The sequence below is a fragment of the Mercenaria mercenaria genome, unplaced genomic scaffold, assembly GCF_021730395.1.
Source record: "Mercenaria mercenaria strain notata unplaced genomic scaffold, MADL_Memer_1 contig_4927, whole genome shotgun sequence".
NCBI classification, from domain to species: domain Eukaryota; kingdom Metazoa; phylum Mollusca; class Bivalvia; order Venerida; family Veneridae; genus Mercenaria; species Mercenaria mercenaria.
Window position 1 is genome coordinate 6,342 of NW_026463196.1, and position 21,837 is coordinate 28,178.

At 33.4% G+C, this 21,837-nt stretch overlaps 1 protein-coding gene across 1 annotated transcript; it reads left to right on the forward strand.

Annotated features, from left to right (window-relative positions):
- Window positions 1-990: 990 nt before the first annotated feature.
- On the forward strand, window positions 991-20,546 carry LOC128554310 (toll-like receptor 4). The gene is made up of 4 exons (XM_053535570.1): window positions 991-1,041; window positions 17,333-17,438; window positions 19,160-19,460; window positions 20,015-20,546. The coding sequence occupies exons 1-4, from the start codon at window positions 991-993 to the stop codon at window positions 20,544-20,546; spliced, it is 990 nt and encodes a 329-aa protein (XP_053391545.1).
- Window positions 20,547-21,837: the final 1,291 nt, after the last annotated feature.

Sequence of the window (21,837 nt, forward strand, 5' to 3'; positions counted from 1 at the left end):
AGGCACCTTGTTGGTTCACAATTGAATGCACGTGCTAATTACTAAAATTGCACTAGCTGACGACAATTAAGAAATTTAATAAGATATTTAGAATATAATCACTGCTAACAATAGGTATTCATAACTTAATAAAAATGTGAAAAAAATCAAGTTTCTAACACTATTATCTTTTGAAATATGACAAAAGAAAGTTTTTGAGTTTCTGCGATTACCAGCTTCAGTAGCCGTTTCCATGGGTACGGCACACCGCTAAATTTCTACGACCTCATTTAAAACCTCCATTTGTTGTTGAACTGTATTTTTATATAGGTGACAAAGTTTTGTATGTTGGGTTAATTAAAATCCTTACGGAGAGCCCGTACACACGAAAGCTTCTTCAGTTAAAACGAGGGATTTTAGAATACTTACTCTTCCAAAAAGGGTAAGTTTTCTTTTTGACCATACATTGAGAATGTCCATACATTTCAGCAAAATTTCAGGTGCATTCAAATTCCAAATATCATTAACATTTGCAGAGAAACGGACACCAAGTATTTTAATTGGTTCTTGACTCCAACCTAATGGTTGATCAGTGCAGAGTTTCTTAATGAACCTATCCAGTAGGTTCTTGTTTTATCAATGTTTATTTTTAAACCTGACATTGTATAAAAGTTATCAAGTGTTATCAAACAGTGCCTTAATGATTCTTCGGACCCGCTTAAAAAGATCTGGGTGTCATCAGCATATTGACTTATTTTATATTGTTTATACTGCAAATTAATACCTACAATACTATTATTTCGTCTGATCATTAGCCCTAATACCTCAGAATATAAAATAAGTAAGGAGAAATTGAGTCTCCTTGTCTACAACCCCTTTCAAGGAAGAAGAAATCAGACAGGTGACCGTTTTGTAAAATGCATGTTTCACTCCCATTTTGAAATAAGCGTATCCGCTTCTTAAATGAGTTCCCGAAATTGAAAAAGTCGAAAGTTTTATGTATAAATACCCATGAGATTGAGTGAAATGCTTACCGAAAGTCTATGGAGAGCAGCAAGCCAGGTATATTTTGAGAGTTAGTTTCAAACATGATGTCATAAATAAGTCTGATGTTTTCCCCAATAAATCTACTGGCTTCGAAACCTTTTTGATCTTGATGAATAAGTTTATCCAAAACACATTTTAATCGATTTGCTATCACTGCTGATGCTAATTTATAAACCACATTCAAAAGCGAAATTGGTCGCCAGTTTTTCATCAAACATCTATCTTTGTTTGGTTTTGGAAGACAAGTTATGACCATTTGTTTTCATGTTACTAATAAGTTGTTTATTTTATAACCGTAATTTAATGATCTCAAAACAAAATATGCTATGTCTTTCCAGAAAAACTTTAAAAAATCAACAGTATATCCATCTAACTCGGGGCTTTTGTCATTTTTCATATCGTTAAGGGATTTGCTCAATTCTTTTATACCTATTTCACCTTCTAATTTTAAAGAATCTGACGGACTTAGTTCCCTTGGATTATTTCAAATGATATTTACAAGTGGTGTTTCATTTACCTTTAAACAATTTTTAAACAACTTTTCATAGTAACCTTTTTTTATAGTTTAGAATTTCTTTCGTATTAGTATAGTGCACATTGTTTTCATCAATAAGTTTATTTATTGTTTTGTTTGCAAAGTTCCTGTTTTAAGATTGAAAAAGTAGCTTGATAGCTTTTCTCCTATATTTTCTATATTATCTACATCTTGACCTTACCATTACACCATCTTTAATTTTTTGTCTTAAAGTTTCTAATTCAGACTTTTTCTCCTGCAGTTCATTAATTGTATTTTCATTTACAGTCATAAAATTTTCATTGACATATTTTTTTTAAATTATCGATATATTTTTCTAGGTCTCTCTCTCTCTCTTCTTCTTCTTCTTCTTCTTCTTTTTTTTTTTTTTTTTCAGAGCAATATTTTATGGTTTCACCTCTAAGTATAACTAAAAAGGTTTCTAAAAATAGTTGATCATTGATGTTTAATTGAACGTGTTTATTTTTTAAAAGAATTATCGCTTGTATTATCCCCAGTAAATAAATTTCTTTCAGTTTTATGTTTTGCAATAAGATTTGCTGACGTAGTTTTTACTATTACAATATATTTTTCATCTTTTAAAAGGAAATTGTTAAACTTACAGTAACCTTTTACCCGTAGGTTATCATTTAATGTCAGTGTTAAAGTTGTACCATTATGATCCGACCTATAACCAGGAGTAATGTTTGAATCTATTGAAAATTAATAACACTGTCACTTATTAAAAAGAAGTCGAGTCTTGATTGTTTCTTAATTTGATTCAGTCTTCTCCATGTGTATTGCCTTATATTTTCATTTTTAATTCGCCAAACATCTACAAAACCACCATTTTCAATAAGATTAGTGATACCTTTTCTAGCTCTTTGATTATAAACTGAGTTATAATTTTCATAATCTAAAGTAGGATTAATAACCAGGTTCCAGTCTCCGCATATTATGATGTGATCATTTCCATTTATACATTTTCTGTTTAATATTTTCATAAAATTCTGGTCTATCTTCGTTTGGACCGTATAAGTTTATCAAGGTCATCCTGTGATTATAAATATTTATATCTAAAATAAGGTAATTTCCATGTTCGTCTTTAAAAACGTTTTCCACTTTCTGTTCGAAATTATTCTGTAAAAGTATCATTACGCCCCTACTATTACTGGTGTATGGACTAAAATATATATCGTTCCCCCATTCAGCCTTTACATAATTACACATCTGTTTTGTTATATGTATATCTTGCAAACAAATAATATTATACTGTTTCTTTCTAACAAAATGAAATAGATCTCTTCTTTTCTTAGTATTGCCCAAACCATGGCAATTTTGCGAAAAAAATCTTTACATGATTACCTGTCAGGTAATTTGAAAAGGGACAGTATCCAATACCCACTACTATGTAAAATTTAACAAAGCAATAAAGGAATAGGCAGCTTAAATTTCTAACGTAAAAAATTAAATGAAAAAATAAAACAGATGACTGTCGGAAACGCCACTAAACTTGTGACGTAAACAATACATCTTATACTACAAAATACTGTACAGAGAAAACTAGGCACAAAGCGAAAAACAAAACTTATCAAATTCAAACTATACTTTACTTTCTGACCTATTAAGATACTACGGCAATTTGATTGGTTATTCTGCTCACACCTTCGTTGTGACAACAGGTGACTTCTTGTAGAGATCTTAAACTATCCTTTACTTTTTGACATATAAACAATACTGCAAGATTCGATTGGTTGTTTTGCTCATACCTTCATTGCGACAACGAATAGCGTCACTTAAACTTTATTGGGTAACCTATATTTATGACCTAGATCCGCGACATATTATCGTGGCATACTTTAGTGTAAATATTTATACCACGTGTTATGTGTTTCACTGAAATATTCTTCGGCTGTACCCTAATAGACAAACTAGTATTTAGATACTACAGCATCCTGTTAGTGCCATGTGAAATGTCGTTCGTCGCCCCTCAAAGGCGACGCACGACATTGCGATACGACATTGCGACAATGCGATACGACACACGACAATGCGATACGATGCGCGACAATGCGATATGACATTCGTTAAAATATCGCGATGTCGCTTCGCAATGTCGTGCGTCAAGTTGGCAATTTTGGCACGATATGTCGCGATGTCGCGTCGCATTGTCGTCCGTCGTATCGCATTGTCGCGCGTCGTATCGCATTGTCACGATGTCGTATCGCATTGTTGCGCGTCGTGTCCTGCATTTAAGCGACGCGCGACAATGCGATACGACAAACGACATTCTCAAACGACATTGTCGCGATGTCGTATCGCATTGTCGTGCATCGACCGGTGTTCACTTGAATAAATACCGGCTAATCTTGGTCGCATTTTTTCGAACAATTCATCAATTTCATTTTATTATTAAAAGCGTTAAAAGTAAGGTATCAAAGTGAAATTTCTTTTAATAAGTAGTATTGCCTAATCGAATATTAAAAGCAATGTTCTTCCCCGACGGACACGCCGTCGGGAACATTTGCTGAACTTTGTCATTTTTGGCTTAAAATATTATATCTTGTATTATGTAAATTGTAGGCTATGTCATCATGGGTTTTGTAGCCTGTATGAAAGTAATAAAGTTATCTATCTATCTATCTATCTATCTATTAGCAGTAAAATAAGTAAAAAGTGCTTATAAAATATTTATTTTGGGTAAATAACTGCAAATAAAAACTTGTTTTGAAAGAAAATGACAAAATCTGAATGTTTGTGACAAAAAAGACAACATCTGTTCGTCCGTCTGTACGTAATTAAAGATAAAAGCTGTATTTCCGTACTTTTCCGTACGGAAAATGTCCGTGTTTTTCATTAACTTCAAATAATTGTAGAATGTTCCAAACACAAGATATTTTAATGAAATAACTTTTATAAATTAAATTCAAACATTGTCTAAACGGATATGTCACCAGTCAGTCTACTCCTCTTTATTAGTAGAATGCAATTTATACTTAAAAATACTTGAGTTCATTGTTTGCTGAAATTGAAATTTAATAATAATATTTTTATTACATACGCATCTACACATAAAATTATTATATAAATGATATAAATATGTTATTAAGCCTGGGTGAAATTGAAAATATCGCCGTTAAAGAACTTTTAAATGCGAGGTCATATATGAAACTGACGTCACAAATGACGTCACACACCCGATATGAATTTTGAACGTCAATATGGAAAAATATTGACGTTTCAGGTCCCACTGAAACTTAACGGAGTTTTTAAATGAGTATGTAATAATTGTTACTACGACGTATGTTTCTGGGAGTGACTGATTAGCCCCGTTACGCCAGGTTTCGTAAATCTAAATTTAATTGCCTATATCCATTGTTTAATAGTTTGCTTGTAATTTATTTAGTTTTTTACGGTTTCGTCGTCCTCAGCAAAATGTATTTAAAAAGAACATAATATTCAGTTTTAACATATTAAGACATGGGTTCTGTTATGACACTTTACAGTAACCTCAGTTTTCTGACTTAATCTTAGCTCAATACACTCAATGCTTTCCGTAAAAACTGAAAGGTATGCCGAAATGGCATATGGAGAATATACAATCTGCCGATTTTTATTACGGGTCCATTCTTACACAAATTGTAAGATGGCTTATTGTTTCTGCGGGAACCTCTCATTTAGCACTATTAAGCCAATCCATTACAACTATTGTCACCTGCATTGAGTACATTCTTAGGTAGACAAATATTGATGGTAAAATGTTGTAAGGGTTTGTTAACATTATAGAAACTTTAAAAAGTTCTTTCGGGTTTAATATTGGTACGGGTTTGCTCACATTGTAAAAAAAGATCAGGAGATTATTTTATAAGTTTTAGGCTCTTTCCTGTGTTTTCTTTTGAAAAGACTATAACTATCAATAAACAAGAGGGTCATGATGGCCCTATATCCCTCACATGAGTTAAGCTGCATTCTTGAACAAATTCCTTTGCTAAATCTTTAAAAAAAAGTCTAGGAGACCTGGTCATGGTAAAGATTATTTTACATAACTACTGAAATCTGTTAAAAATTATACAAGCTGTACACACCTCTTTGTTGTAGCTTCAAAAACAAGACAGTAGGTCAGAAGGTCAGGGTTAAGAATATTAAGGATGAGTTTTGAAATCTGTATCGAAAGTTATACTCGTGGTCCAAATTTCTAAGCTGTACCTTAAAATACTAGAAAGTAAGTCAGTAGGTCAATATTAAGACTATTCAAGATGAGTATTGAAATCTCTATCAAACATTGTACATGGGCCAAATTTCTTTGCTGTAAATTCAAAAACGAAAACGTAGGTCAGTAGGTCACGATTAAGAATATTCAAGATAAGTATTGAAATATGTATCAAATTTTATACTTGTGGTCAAATTGCTTTTAGCATTGCTTTAAAAACAAATAAGTCTATTTAAAACAAGGGGCATGGCCTATATTGACTCCAGTGTCATGATTTGAACAATCTTGCAAGAGGACTACTACAGCATGCCACATACCAAATATCTAAGCTCTGGGCCTTATGATTTCAGAAAAGAAGTTTTCCTATATAAGCCAATGTAAAAACTGTTGACCCCGGGGAGCAGTCAGTTTTGACCACAGGGTCATGATTTGAACAAACTTGATAGTTGACCACTAGACAATACTAAATACCAAATATCTAAGATCCGGGGCTTATGGTTCTGGACAAGAAGATTTGTAAAGATTTTTCCTATAAAAGTCAATGTAAAACAATGGACCTCCCGGGTGTGGCATTTATTGAACTAGGGTCACGATTTGAACAATCTTGGTAGAGAACCAATACAGCATGTCACGTACTAAAACTACAGGGGGATAGTTTTATCAATATTAGTAAAGGACTATTACACAATGCTAGCTACCAAATATTAAAGCCCTAGGTCATGTGGTTTTGTACAAGATTTCCAATCATTTTTCCTATATAAGTCTTTATCATTAAATTGATTTTTTGTTGATTGCGATTGGTTTAAACACGGTCACATGATCTGTGATAAATTATCAAATTGACTTGTGGGCTGGGCCTTAAGTACATATTGACCGCACCGAAAACCGTCACGTGCGAAATCGCTTGAGTACGAATAAATGTGACGTCATACGTAAACAACAATGGTTTGACGTCAAGACAATGCGACGTCGTACACAATTTACTACAAAAAATTACCAAAGGCTGCATATATTTGTATTTATTTTTTTACTTATAATTAGGCTGGATTTAATAATTAAACAATCGTTGCCTTTTAGGTTCGGTCGATATGTGGATCGACCTCACTAAAAGGCAATAATTGTATAATATAAACCATGTGCACCCCAAGGCGGGGCAATATTTGATCATAGGGAGATAATTTGAAGAATCTTGGTAGAGGTTCACTAGATGATGCTACACACCAGATATCAAAGCCATAGGACCTCTGGTTTTGGAAAAGAAGATATTTAAAATTTTCCTTTCGGTTGCCATGGCAACCAGAGTTCTGTATGTTATTCAATTCTTTGAAGTTTCAACAATAATAACCTGGTGGTTTAGGAGGAGATGTTGTTTAAAAGAAAGTGTGGACGGACGGACGACATACGGACGGCCGTACGGACTGACGCCGCATGGTGAGCGATCACAATAGCTTATTTCCGAGCACTTTGTGCTCTGGCCACGTGTTCACAAAACATTTTTCGATCTCAGCTGAGTTTGAGTTTGAAATTTTAATATCAGTTTTACTAAAACTTCAAGCTTAAATTCCAAATGAGACTGACCATCAGTACCGAATAATCACTTTAAAATGCTTATTAACTTAAAATTTTGTGTTAAACATGCTATTTTGATATAAATGAGAAATTAAGTTTCATTATCAAACTCAGCTGAGACTGAAAATGTTTTGTGAACACGGGGCCAGGTGAGCTAAAAACTGTCAATGCTTTACTTCAGATATTTCAAAATGAACACTCTTTAAATATTTTTATTTTACAAGGAGATGATGAAAACATATCAATATACTTAGTAAATTGGTGCACTTAGCTATCCTTTCACACTGAAAGAAACATGTAATGTCGAGTGTAAATTTTTCAGGTACCATCTATACGTATAACTCATCCACTAAAACATTACAATTTAATAAGATAAAACCAGGCCCCAATTTCACGAAAAAAACTTAAGTAATTGCTTAGCTAAGAATGTTAGTTCAAATACTTGTTTTTGCCCTTTATGCGCGTTCAATTTTGACTTTTTTTATCTATATCAGAACCGTATATTACTATTTCATAGATCAAAACAAAACAATTCTGAATTTTACAGAAAACGAAATATAGAAATAAGAAATATACTTAAGTTCACTGCATTGCTCTTGAATAGAAATGTCGTATGAAACCTTTACAACGGACACGGACAATGAAGATGTACTATGTTGTTTATGCCATGTGGTTTTGTACAAGATTTCCAATCCTTTTCCCTATATAAGTCTTTATTATTAAATTGATTTTTTTTTGTTGATTGCGATTGGTTTAAACACGGTCACATGATCTGTGATAAATTATCATATTGACTGATGGGCTGGGCCTTAAGTACATATTGACCGCACCGAAAACCGTCACGTGCGAAATCGCTTGGGTATGAATAAATGTGACGTCATACGTAAACAACAATGGTTTGACGTCAAGACAATGCGACGTCGTACATAATTTACTACGAAAAATTACTTATTTGAGTGACCTAGTTTGACCATGCTTGGCATAGACATAGCTGTGGGCTATTTGACTTTGTGTCAGTATTTTTGTCCCTAAACAACTAAACAAAGGAACAATTACCGGCAAATGAATATAGTTCTGACTGAGAAACATTGTAACCAAACTTGGTTATTGCTAACGTATATCAGGACTTACCTTAAGAATGTATGAAGTAGATATATTATGTGTTCGTCTGTGTTCTCCTTGTAGACAAAATTTATTCCTAGCAGAGAATATCGCTGCCAAGAATTATAAAGATAAGCTGTGTCTTGATAATAAAGTGAAAACATTTTAAATTGAGTCTAAAAACTAAAACGAATCGCTGGAGTTGTGTTTCATTTGTATGTTTGGGAGAACAACATGTATCATTTTAGATACATCCACCTTTACCAAACCTGCCTGAAATGCAATCTTAAGCTAGAGTATTTATAAGCATGTTTTGCGACAATACCTCATTCCAACAAAAAAAAAAAAACAGCAAAAACCTTCCTCTATTTTCAGTAACAAACAAGTTGAAATTTGCTTCAGTTCCCTATATATCCAACTTTTCTTTACCTGGTATAGTACCTACAAACAAAGTGTTATCGTAATATCTCATTCTTATTTATAGTAATTTGGTTCAATTAATTTAAGGAGGTAGGTTACCTTGTTACAAGGGTAAATTCAAATTAGTTGAACCGTAGCATTCTTTTGTATTTCGTGTAATATGAAGTTTTAACTGCTACAATCTCAATTTCGTTTGTCTCTGTCCCTTCAAGTTCATTTTTTATCCAGGTTTGAAGAACATGACCCTCCAAAGGTATTTCCTATTGAAAGAAGAAGGAAAATACGGATATTTAACACTTTTCAATGTATTTTGATTTCATTGATATCCGTAGAAGTCTGCATAATTGATAATTTTACTAATATGCACGTTAGCTTTCTAATATAAGCTTAAAATGTATATGTCGCGGGGCTAGTGTTTCCGTGGTAACGCATTTTCTCTCATTTTTAAACAACTATGCATAAAAATAGGGGTTTTCGACGGCTTCAGTGCCATTCTGATAATGACCAACATGGAATGTTTGGGTAATATTATTAGCAAAATACCAAGCACTTTACATGGTACCCTATTTTTCTTAAAGTTTAAAGTAACCATGGCAACAGAGATGTTTAAAATAGCTTATATCTTGCTTTTTGTCGTAATTTCTTATAAAAAGTATTGAATAAGATTATCTTTCTAGTTGATGTAGCTTTAAAACATATTATTTCTAACGTAAGTTATATTTTCGTGTTATTTGCATTTATTCAAACAAATTTCACAGCTTAATATACTTACAGCAGTACCCCTCGTCTGGAATTTTTCATGGAAAAATCGTTCAGCATGCTGCTATTATTCTCATGGATATTGTTGAAATGAAAATAAAAAGCCGAAGCTGTGTTTCTTAAATAGACCAGTGACAACGCTTTTAAATTTTACATTTAGATACATAGGTCACGGGCTTCGTTTCCATGGTAACATCAATTCAATTCAAGAAACCACAATTTTCTACTGAAATTTGAACAAGTTTAGATCTTAGTTTTAGTACATAAGTAACAAATTATCAACGGAACCTTAAAAATAGGTATTACAAATCAAACTGCTAGATTTTCTATTTGAAAATGGCCGTAACAAGTAACCTTTCACCCAACTATATTCCAAATAAATTACTTATCATCACCCATTTTCTTACATTCCGCATAACATTTCAATATAACTACATAAAAGAAGCAAAATATTGATTATTATTCAGAGCAAAAGACTCATAAAAAATATTTAAGCAAATAATGGTTATTTGAAAATAGTTAAAATAAAGAAAATGCACAGAATTACGTACTTTCAAGATAAAAGCTATTAATTTTGCGCGGTAACTGACACGTAACGTCATGACGTCAATGACGTCATTTTAAGGCAACATTGTTTTGAAGCGTTTCTGTGCCAATTTATTCATTATTTCTGCATTATTAAACCATAAAGCATCAGATCGAAGACAGGTTCATGACTTGTTTTCAGAAGAATGAATATACAAACACATTTAGTTTGTCGTAAACGTCGTCGTAAATCGTCACGTTAGCTTCCGGTTGGACATGCGCACATACAAATATGAAGGTAACCTACCTCCTTAAGCGAATAAAGAGGGTTGTATAGTTATCTCAAACGTCGGTGTCGATGTTGCTAAGGTTAGCAACATTCTACACATCACTATCAACTGCCCCTATATATATCGAACCTCATATTTTGTAATAATGTTGAATAGAATTGAATAGATATTTATGTCAAGTTTCTCAATACCTGCTTAACTACAGTCACCTAAGAATCAGAAAGCAGAACTTAAGTTTTAAGGATGACATAGTGTAATAGCCATATTTCATATCTTGTAACTGGATGGTAATATTTAAATGATATTTGGTCACTTTAAAGACATTCAAAATCAAAAACGTTTCACCGAGAGATTTTTCGAATTTTATCATTTTTGGGGGAGTTAATCGGTATTGAAGTTAACATTGGTGCCTATGGGAAATATATAATTTCTTTGATTATGAGAATATGAGCTTGAGTCTCGAGAAAATTTTGCGGTAGAAAGCTGCATTAAATGATTCTGATACAAATATCAAAAAGAAATGTAAAATTTCCCGTAGGGAAAAGAAGAAAATTTCTTTTTTCTAGTTTTCAGGGGAGATAACTCATGAAAAACCAAAATTATCAGGGGAGGTAATCTAAAGGAAATTTTTGAGAACTTCTGCCACTATATAACTTGTCAATATTCACCTTATTTCTGTTGTTTGATATTTTCAAAGCTTAGATTATCAAGTCGTATGTACGCTTTTGATGAAATCGAGGCCTATTACGGGTTGTTATCCTTAATTTTTTGAAGGGGTAAATTATCTCTTAGGCTCCAACTCTAACACATACACAATCGGCACTGGCTTCATCGCGTTCCACAAAAATGTATATAGACAATTCAAAACAATTAGCAAACTACCTAATCTATTTTTTTTTTTTTTTTTTTTGGTAAATTATGCTTCCCAAACTATTTCAAATTTCTTTTTGAACTGGCTCTATTTCGCTACTTTCAAAACATTTCATGTCAAAAATGCTAACCTAAGACAGTAAATCTATCCACATCGCTCTACATATATGTAAGCTGCATTCATTAATGACTATAACTTTGAATTGCCGATTTAATTGCAATATGATTAAAGATTGTTACAAAAAGTAGCCTTGCTTTACAACATAGCGCCACCTCGGAAGTATCATTAGCTCTTTCTTCCACTCACCTCATTTGCCACCGAATTCAGGTGGGGCCAGTGTTTACAGGTCGTTTTATAGCTCAATTTCTTTCTAAGTTTCCATTTTCTTTATATCCACTGACACTTTCACTTAGACCACCAAAACCATAAGACAATAAATAAATTTAATAATAATCTCCTAAACATCCAGACCTTTAAGCCTCTCTCCTCCCCTCGTTCAAGCCCCCCCCCCCCTTAAACCCCGCCCCCCCCCCCCCACCCACCCTCGCCACACACATTTACACTTCTACACTGTTACTTTTCATTTTTCCCTTTCCCACAAAATAATAAACAGGACAATCATATGTTGTTTTTGTTTTCTACCGCATTGACCGTTTGCTGTCAGCTTACAAAGATGCAACTTTACTTAGTTAAACCTTAAATTATATACAATTTTTTTAATGCGCATTAATTTATAATTATATACATTTGTTTATTCTTTCTCTCTTTATTTTGTGCCAAAAACATGTTTGAGAACACCTCCCCCCCCCCCCCCCCCCCCCCCCCCCCCCAATACAACGAAGTACAGAGTACGTTTACATTTACATTCCCATGTCCGTGTCCGTGATGAAGGTCTATTGACTGAAATAAGTACTACAGACAACTACTACTACTACTCTCGCACGGTATTTGTAGCAATAACATGTTAAATGTTATTATTGAGAAAAGGTGAATCGGGTAGTGAAACCATTATCCGTGACAAAGTAGTTGTATTAGAAAACCCTGAATTACCATGAAGTAAACCCTGAATTACCAATAAAGGCATAATCGACTTTTCCGATAATGTTTTCGTTATCGTTTTCTATTTATAACTATAGTATAATTTATAATGTATAAACATATTGTTACAGGTAAAAATGTCAACATTGAATAACAATAACTTAAGCAATAGAACGATACTAAAATAACAGACGTAACAAAAGTAATTACTTAAGATTTTTTCGTGAAATTTGGTCTAAAGGTACCTGCAATAAAGATATCCAACAAAAATATCACTGTGATACATTTCATTTTTAAACTATCTGCCGTTTCATTCCATGTATATTTTGAAAAGTAGGACACGGAAGTACAAATACCATGATAAAGATTTATAAAACATCTGAAGTTATTGAAGTGTGTAAAGGTATTTTTTAGAAAATTAGGTATTAATCTTATCAAATATATACATATGTCAAACATAGGCGATTCCCAGTTATTTACGCTCAGTCTATTATCAGAATATTTCAATGAAGCATCAAAATTGTCACTTTTGTTTTTGTCGAACAGTAAACGTAACTTAACATAACATAAACTGGTAAACTTAACAGTATTTGTTTGCATTTTAATGACCTGTGACAAAGACTTTTGCTAGAGACTTATTATCAGGATAAATGACGTATTAACACCATGACTTCCAGAGTATGAAGCGTGCAGAACTACTTTAAGAAACAGCTATTCAATATACTTTTATGAAGTAAACTTACAAAGAAGAGGTAGATTTATATAATTTCATAAATACTCATTACTCAGCGGACATAAACTGAACAAAACAATTACCATTTGCTACTTTGCAAAATACTTAAAAATACAAAATTAGATAAAGTTAGTTCAGTATGTTGTTAAATTTTCAAAAATATGGAATCGCGCAAAAATATATCTTATTCATTTTACTATTACAACCCATTTTTAAAATGTCAGAAAAATACACATAGAAGTTTTGCTGTTATGAAACGAGTAAACTTATAACAATACAGAGACTTTTGTTCTACCGGACACAGGTTAAATGTCACATAAATATTGCGTGCTCTGTTTCTATAGATCACCACAACGGCCTTATTTTGTTTTAATTGACATTTACTTCTCTCGTGTGTTTCGCTGACGTTTCAGTGCATTTTTGTTACTTTTTAAACTCGGGGTTGAAGTCGTAAAACGAGTAAACATATGTGACGGCACTAATTGATTTTGTTGGAATTTTCAAGCCTTTAAGAACAACACATTGATCGAGCGTACATTAAATTTCAAAAACAAACGTTCAGTAATGTTTTTTAAAAATGGACAAAATAACAAATGGCGGGTGAGCTGTTTTATTTAGTATATAATCAGGGGCATGTCATAGCAGTAAAATATTTCATTCTCCACTTAATTTGAAATCCACGATAAAGTACCTACTATTATAAATATATACAGGATATTTGCTTGTTTTGTTGTAAGATCGAAATATCTTTTACTGAGTGAACACCTGCTGAAAAATTGTCACGAGCGGAGTGAAAGATATTTCATATTGTATGTAAAAATGACAAATATATTTTTTTATTTTATGTTTTTAGTTGTTAATTTTGTGCCTATGATATTCTTCACCTACTGAAAAATATATTTGATATTTTTCACTATGAGATTGTCGGATATATTTCACTTTATTATTTCAAAAACATGTAAATGATACATGCTAATTGAGAGAGAAAATGTTACCATATTTTTTCTTCCATTGTATAGATATATAATTATTTTATTACAGTGACATTTGTAAACATAATAAATAAAACAACCCATTATAACTGTTTACAGTACAACCGGCCAAATGGGCCTATAAGTCACTATTTTATAAATAATTTTCACATATATCAAAAACCTATAGATAGCTGATTTAACAATCATATTTAGAGAAAATGTGACACAATATTCGAATACATAGAATTTGATTTATTACGATGTAATTTGATGCAATTCTTTAATATTTTTGTGGAAAGTAGTCCTAAAGTTGTGTAAGATTAATCCTTCTTTATCTGAGCCATGCCATGAGAAAACCAAAATAGTGGCTTTGCGACCAGCATGGATCCAGACCAGCCTGCGCATCTGCGCAGTCTGGTCAGGATCCATGCTGTTCGCTTTCAAAGTCTATTGCAATTAGAGAAACCTTGAGCGAACAACATGCGCAGTCTGGTCTGGATCCATGCTAGTCGCAAACCCACTATGTAGGTTTTCTCATGGCTTGGCTCATCTAATCTTTGTCTTCATTTTTACCGTCCGCAATACTGAAAATAGATAACCACCTGTCATGTACATAATCATGATATAACAGAGGAAAAAGATACATGTACATTTTGATGTGAATTTTTATCCTTGCCAATTAAATTTTATGCAAGGAATTACAATTCTAAACAATGAAAAATATTTTTCTACGCTATAATTTGCCTCAGTTTTTAAATTTTACTGAGCTAGGAGTTTTTTTTTTGTATTGGTAATATGAAAATAATATTGAAAACTTAAAATAAGATTCCATAAACTGTTTGAATATATAGAAGTTCACCATCAATAACAATAAATATAGATACGATTTCATAACTTTTTATTTCTTACGCACACGTATTTAAATTTCATGTAAAAGTTAACAGTTACTGTCATCTCTCAACATTTGTACCGAGAACACCGTGGTTCAGACGGCATAACCGCCTTTGTTTAAATAAAAATTATAGCGCATGGTGATTATTAGTTGAGGTGACAATAAGCTACCACTTACGTTACACGTCTTCTTAAACCACCTGTTTGTGGCAATTTGGCTGGCTTAAAGACCAACTACAGAATAACAGAATTCGAATTATATTTCCATGTTTTAAATAGACAGTGACTTCCAGACGGCCAAGAAAAGTTGTTCATTATCTAAACATTTTATTGAAATTAATGTGCAAGTATGTAGAGTAGTACTCGGCGTATCTAATGAAGAGCAGACCGCACTTTATTTCTATATTGAAAAAAATAATTACATTTGTATTTAGCTGTGTTTTAGCACGACAAAATATACTGAAAAATAGATTGATGGAATATAAAAAAATAAGCGGATAGTGTTGTGTAAACACAATTATCCAGGAAGCGACTTAAATTGTCCAACTATCATTTTATAATATACATGTAGATGTATAGCTGTATTATGACTGTATTATCAGAACAAAGCTCATGTGGGGAACAATTAGGCTACTAAGTTGTGGTAAGTCTTTAAATAATGGATACGAATTTACCTACATAAGTGTCGATCATCAGACAGCAGATCTGACGTCCGGTCTCTTCTGGACTTAAGGTATTGGACCCGTAATAGTAATGTTTAAAAAAATGGCATTTGCTGTCAAATTGTATATTCTTAAAGTTGACCATGTTTCGCATTGTGTTGCAAATTTTAAACAACTTTGACCGTGCCGTTTTTTTGTAAATTTTGTATAATTTATGGTATTTCCTAAAGCTCAAGTAGAGACAAATTTCAGTGTGATGGCCACCATCTAAAACGTTTGCACAGAATTCATTACAGATTAATAATCATAAAAGAAACACGAAACTATTGTTTAACAATTATAAAACACAAAATAAAACTGTAAATACCTTGTTTTTCTAGGGTGCCGCAAGTAAACAGTTTCAATGAGAAAAATTCTAACTCCAACATTGAAAAATTAAGGTCGAATCCTGTGGGTCTTTTTTGAATTTTGCTCACCTCATTCCAAAATAACCTAGGGGCAGAAGTAAAACCTATCTGCCTTTCTTCTACAATATGTAATCTAAAGAATGAAGGCAAAATAGAGAACTTTTACCGCATGTAACTCATTATTTTTAAAGATGTCTAACTCTACCCCTCCTGATTCAGAGGTAAATTCACTTTGAACAGCAAGAAATCGCTTATAAAATGAAAATTGTCCACTTCTGTTCAATACATTTGGTCCCAGTGGGGCTTGAACCTACGCACACCCACCCACCCCCCTACTGAAAATTGCAGTCAAAGTAGGTTTATGGTAGGAATTGAATACTCTTCAAAAAAAAGGAGGTACTCTATTACGGGTCCAATACCTTAAGCTTATTACAGATACAACTGATACCATGTTTGTGAGCGAAGCGAATGCAAAATTTCTTCTGAAGTGATCTGAGGTCTGCATTTTAGGCTAACAATGGTTTTTAGAAGGCGCGTTAGGTAAGCCCCAGAATCAGTGAATGAATACGCAGGGAAAATTCTTTCGTAAATTAAGTATTTGATACGTGTTTGTAAATACGAATCATGCTTAATAAGCAAAGATTCTACAACTAAACAGGTGAAACAAAAGTTATTTTATAGTCCCGTACCGTGATCTATTCACTCCGGTATTGTACGGGTACATACCTCCATTAAGCTATGTCCATCAGAACTGAACTAGTTATTTTGCAGGTGAACCAAATGAAAAAACTAAATTCGTATATAAATAATTAGGCATTTTCCATTAGTTAGAACTGTATGATTTAAGATAAGATTCCATAAATTAGGGTACTTTTTCCACAATGTAGAATTTGGTTAAATCTTAATTTTTTAACACTTCAGAATACACTTACTTTCTTCAAGTTTTTATAATGGGAGTCTATGGGAAAATCTCAATTTTATCACATTTTCGTAAATGGAACTTTTTCTACAGAGTAGTTTTTAATATAACTTTTCACTGTTGTAAAATAAACTATGTTATCATGATAAATGACGTTATGCTATAAATTTCGGATTATCAAACGTACAGAACTACCTTAATTTGTGAAAGAATCTTTCACAGTCAAGTTATTTTGCATGTGAACCAAACGCAACAAACAAGTTTGTAAAAAAAACTGTAACATTTTGACCAATATTTCAATTTGATAACTGTGTTAGGACGAATATTAATTTGCAGGAAAATATGTGATGAAGAGTTATTTAACCATGTTCTGTGACACTTTTGGAAACCACATCAAGCGACATTGAACCGGGTATTTTTCAGAACATGAGTAATTTGAAGATTCTTCATTTGTCACATAACAATATTACAAGGCTTCGTGTTGAAAGTTTTCGAGGTCTGGGTGAACTGAAATCTTTATATCTGAAAGGTAACAAAATTAGATATACCAATTCTACCATTCCGCTTGGAGTTTTTAAGCCATTGACAAACTTGACAGATCTGAATATTCAACAGAGTTTGGACAAATTTCAAAACAATGAAATATACCCGTTGCTTCAGTTTGCTGAAATTCCGACATTGGCTCGGCTAGATATGGACGTATGGTTTACAAGAATATTTGACGAAAGCTTCGCTCAGTTAAAGTCACTAAGCAAGCCTAGCAGTGATAGTTATACTGGACGATGCAATCTTATTAACATAAAAAAATATGCTTTCAAAAATATCGAAAATATAACTTTTCTGGCACTTTCAAACTGCAATATATCTTTTGTGGAAAAGAATAGCTTTTCAGAGATGAAAAAACTGCAAAATTTGGATTTGACATCAAATACTGCGCTTGAGTTTAAAAGCCTTCCGAATATAACGTATGGTATTCGAAATAGAAATATACGTAAGCTTAAACTGAATAACATTCATTCTGAAGTGGGAGACTGTACTAGACTAGAAGTAGATCATCTGAAATATGTGCAAGAAATGAAAATTAAATATGTGTACTTAGCTGGAAATCGTTTATCGTTTGTCAATGAAACAGCCATTGATCTTGTACCCAGAACATTTGAAGGATTATATCTAAGCAATAATAGCTTTGTTTTCGGCAAGTACATCTTAAAAGCTCTAACCCATGGGTTATTCAGAAAAGTGAGGATCTTAGTTATATCTAAACAGGACTCATCCGTCTATTTGTCAAAACAGTTCCCATTAGTAGCAGGAAGATTGCATGCCGGAACGGTTAAAAGTTATTATGAATCACAAAAATACGTCTCTGACAAATCACGAACTGCTATAACTGAATTCAACCGGAAGAGAGAGACAACATCAAAAAAGAGATAACAAACAATGAGTCACTATGGTTAGATACCAGATCAAAAAATAATAAAAAACAAAGACAAATATCAAACAGGGAATGCCACGTAACAAAAACGCAGCCTCCCCAAAACGAAACCCACAGCACGCAGACGCGTACACCACAAACACACACACACATACACATACACGCGCACACACACAAAGCCAACACATTAGGACAAAACGAACAAACAAAGGAACACAGTGGGGCACCGCCTTGGAACGGTCAGTGGCAAAAACACCACTGGGGAGCTTAAACCGGTTTATGGTGCGCACCCAACCTCACTCTTACCCCCACCATGTTCCAAAGACACGGGACAGTGTAGATAAAAGTAATCCCTTCCAGGTGAATCTCTAACACCTAATGGAAACAAAAAGGCATGGCATGTAAAACACAAAAATGCTCGTGTATAAATATATAAAAAGCAAACCTTTAGAACCAAAAACGCATGTACTCAATGCCTTTTCAGAAGACAGAGCAACAAGAGAAACACCCTTAAGATAGCTGGAAATGGATACTGTAGTAACTGTAACAGCGTAAAGGCTACGAAGGTTCCAATGTCAAAAGAATTCATGATTGCCGACTTAAGTGACCTTAAAAGTCGCCAATTATTAAATGAACTTTGTTTCTGCGAACCAAATAATCTTAGAAAAGCATTCCTTCAAAAAATATATTATGGAACATTCAAGGTCCATTCTACGGATTGACAAATTTAGAAGAATTAAATTTAGCCTGGAATTCATGCGAAAATATTTCAAAATTGGCTTTTCGTTTCACGCCTAATACGTTGTCTCTTTATCTAGACAGAAACGTTTTAACCGTACCACTTAATAGTGATGATAATGGAGAAATATTTCTACACCTGAAGAAACTTAAAAACTTGTCTCTTTCAGACAATAAGTTGACCTGTCTACCTACCAATATATTCAGAGTTTTGAGCAATCTACGTTCCCTGAATCTCTCCTATAATTTTCTAACTGATTTGGATTTATACATGTCACACATGAGAAACTTAAGCATGATATCGCTTCAAAATAATCTTCTCGAAAATATAAACAAAGATGTTAAGATATTCTTCACTGATCTTATTTATTTATTTATTTTGTTGGGTTTATTGTCGCACCGACACAATTTTAGGTCATATGGCGACTTTCCAGCTTTAATGGTGGAGGAAGACCCCAGGTGCCCCTCCGTGCACAATTTCATCACGAGCGGGCACCTGGGTAGAACCACCGACCTTCCGTAAGCCAGCTGGATGGCTTCCTCACGTGAAGAATTCTACGCCCCAAATGAGGTTTCGAACCCACATCGATGAGGGGCAAATGGTTTGAAGTCAACGACTCTAACCACTCGGCCACGGAGGCCCCTCTTCACTGATCTGGCAGTTACACAGAATCTTACCATCGACTTATCCGGAAATAAGTGCACATGCAATGACATTGAACTTCTTGACTGGTTCGCTACAACTCGTGTACGATTCATTAATTTTCCAACTTACACATGTGAATTTAAAAACGGAAGTAGAGGCTATATATCAAACGTAGCTTTAATATCTGATACATTAAAAAATGAATGTGCTGATTATAAGTTATTGATAATTTTGTCATTGGGCTCGTTCTTAGTATTTCTGACAGTTATTATTTGCGTGTTATCTACAGATATCGTTGGAACCTCAGGTACATGTACTATTCAGCTAAAACCAGATGGAATCGAAATGGATATACACAAATTGCAGAGGCAGATGTCGAAGTCCCCGAGTTCGAATTTGATGTGTTTGTGTCATATGCCGCAAAAGACGGTGCATTTGTGAAGGAATCAGTGTTTGCAGAACTTGAGGAAAAGCGAAATATGAAGATGCTGATACACGATCGAGATTTTCGAGCTGGAGAATTTGTTAATGATAACATAATGCATGCCATTATCACATCTAGGAAGACTTTAATTATTCTTTCGAAAGCATTTCTACAGAGCCACTGGTGCCGATTTGAAATGCATATGGCTAGGCTTGGGCCTATAAAGACAGGGAGAAATGTACTTTGTGTTTTGATGAAGGATCACGTCCCAACGAAAGGATTACCACTCGAAATAATTGACATCATCAGAAATCGAACGTATCCAGAGATGCCTGATGAGATTGTGCATTGTGCAGATGTTTTCTGGGACAGACTCAGGGACGCGCTTATGCATTAGTACAAAGGCTTTTATTGTTATGACAAAATAGATTTTTGCAGTGAAATAAATTGATATTATTTCTTGTTCAATTTTACAGAATTTATTAAAGTGACTCGTTCATAAATTTAGGAGATTTTTTCACTTTCATACATTTATGAGACTTTTTCTCGCTCAAAAATCCCTGTGATAAGTTTTGCAAGATATCCTAATAGATAACCAAACATATTGTTTGAAATAATGGGAAAAATCAACCCTCTTCCTGTTTTTACCAATATCTAACACTTATTTTCACCCACTTTACCATTTTCAATGCCATATATACATTCTACGCCATACTTTGTAGAAGTGAACATGTTAAAAAATTTCATCCAAACTGTTGAAGAGTAGCTTCAAAGAAACAAATATAAATTGCTTTATCAAACACAGACATATAATATAACAGGAAACAATCGACCGCAGTGCAAAATTCAGTGACAATTCGGGAATATTGAAATAAATGTCTTTGTAAACCACATGAAAAATAAATTATATAAACGAACTAATGTAGGCATTTAAGAGCTATTTTTCATTATAATAACTGAGCTTTTTCAACAAGGTTACGATAATTAAAAATTACGTAAATACTTTGCTAAATTTTTCAACCGTAGTTCAGATTTGGTTTTAAAATTACAATAGTAATTTTAAGGATTTTCTGTGAGACGGTATATCAAACCGCGATTTTTATGGGGATGTGGTTTATAAACTTCGTAAGATATATTTGGCCATGGCAATTTTTCAAAGTTATTAAACGTTTTATTAAAACAAAGCCCTGAAAAGAACTGATAGCCAGTGCTAATTGAGTGATATTTCAAACGATACGCCTGGAGAACCAACATTTTATTGTGCCTTGACCGGTCATGATTTGAAAAATGTAGGTAGAGGTCCACTAGACAATGCTTCGTGCCAAATATCTAAGCCCTGTGCGTTGTGGATCAAGACAACTTTTTAAAGGTTTTCCCTATACAACTCTTTGTAAAACTAAGTTTGCCCCAGGGTGGGGCCAATTTCAACTCTTACCCTAACATTAAACCCTAAAGCCTAACCCTAAACTGTAACCCTTACTCTAACTCTTACTCTAGAGCGGAGTGATTCCGAATATTTCGAATATAAATATAAAGTTCATAATTATCCTAGAATCCGTTGCTGCTTGTTTTTGTTGTTTAGAACTGTAGTCCTCAGTTGCACACACACACACACACACACACGCACACACGCACACACACACACACACAATACCAAGATTCTAAAAAATAGATATAGGACTATTTTT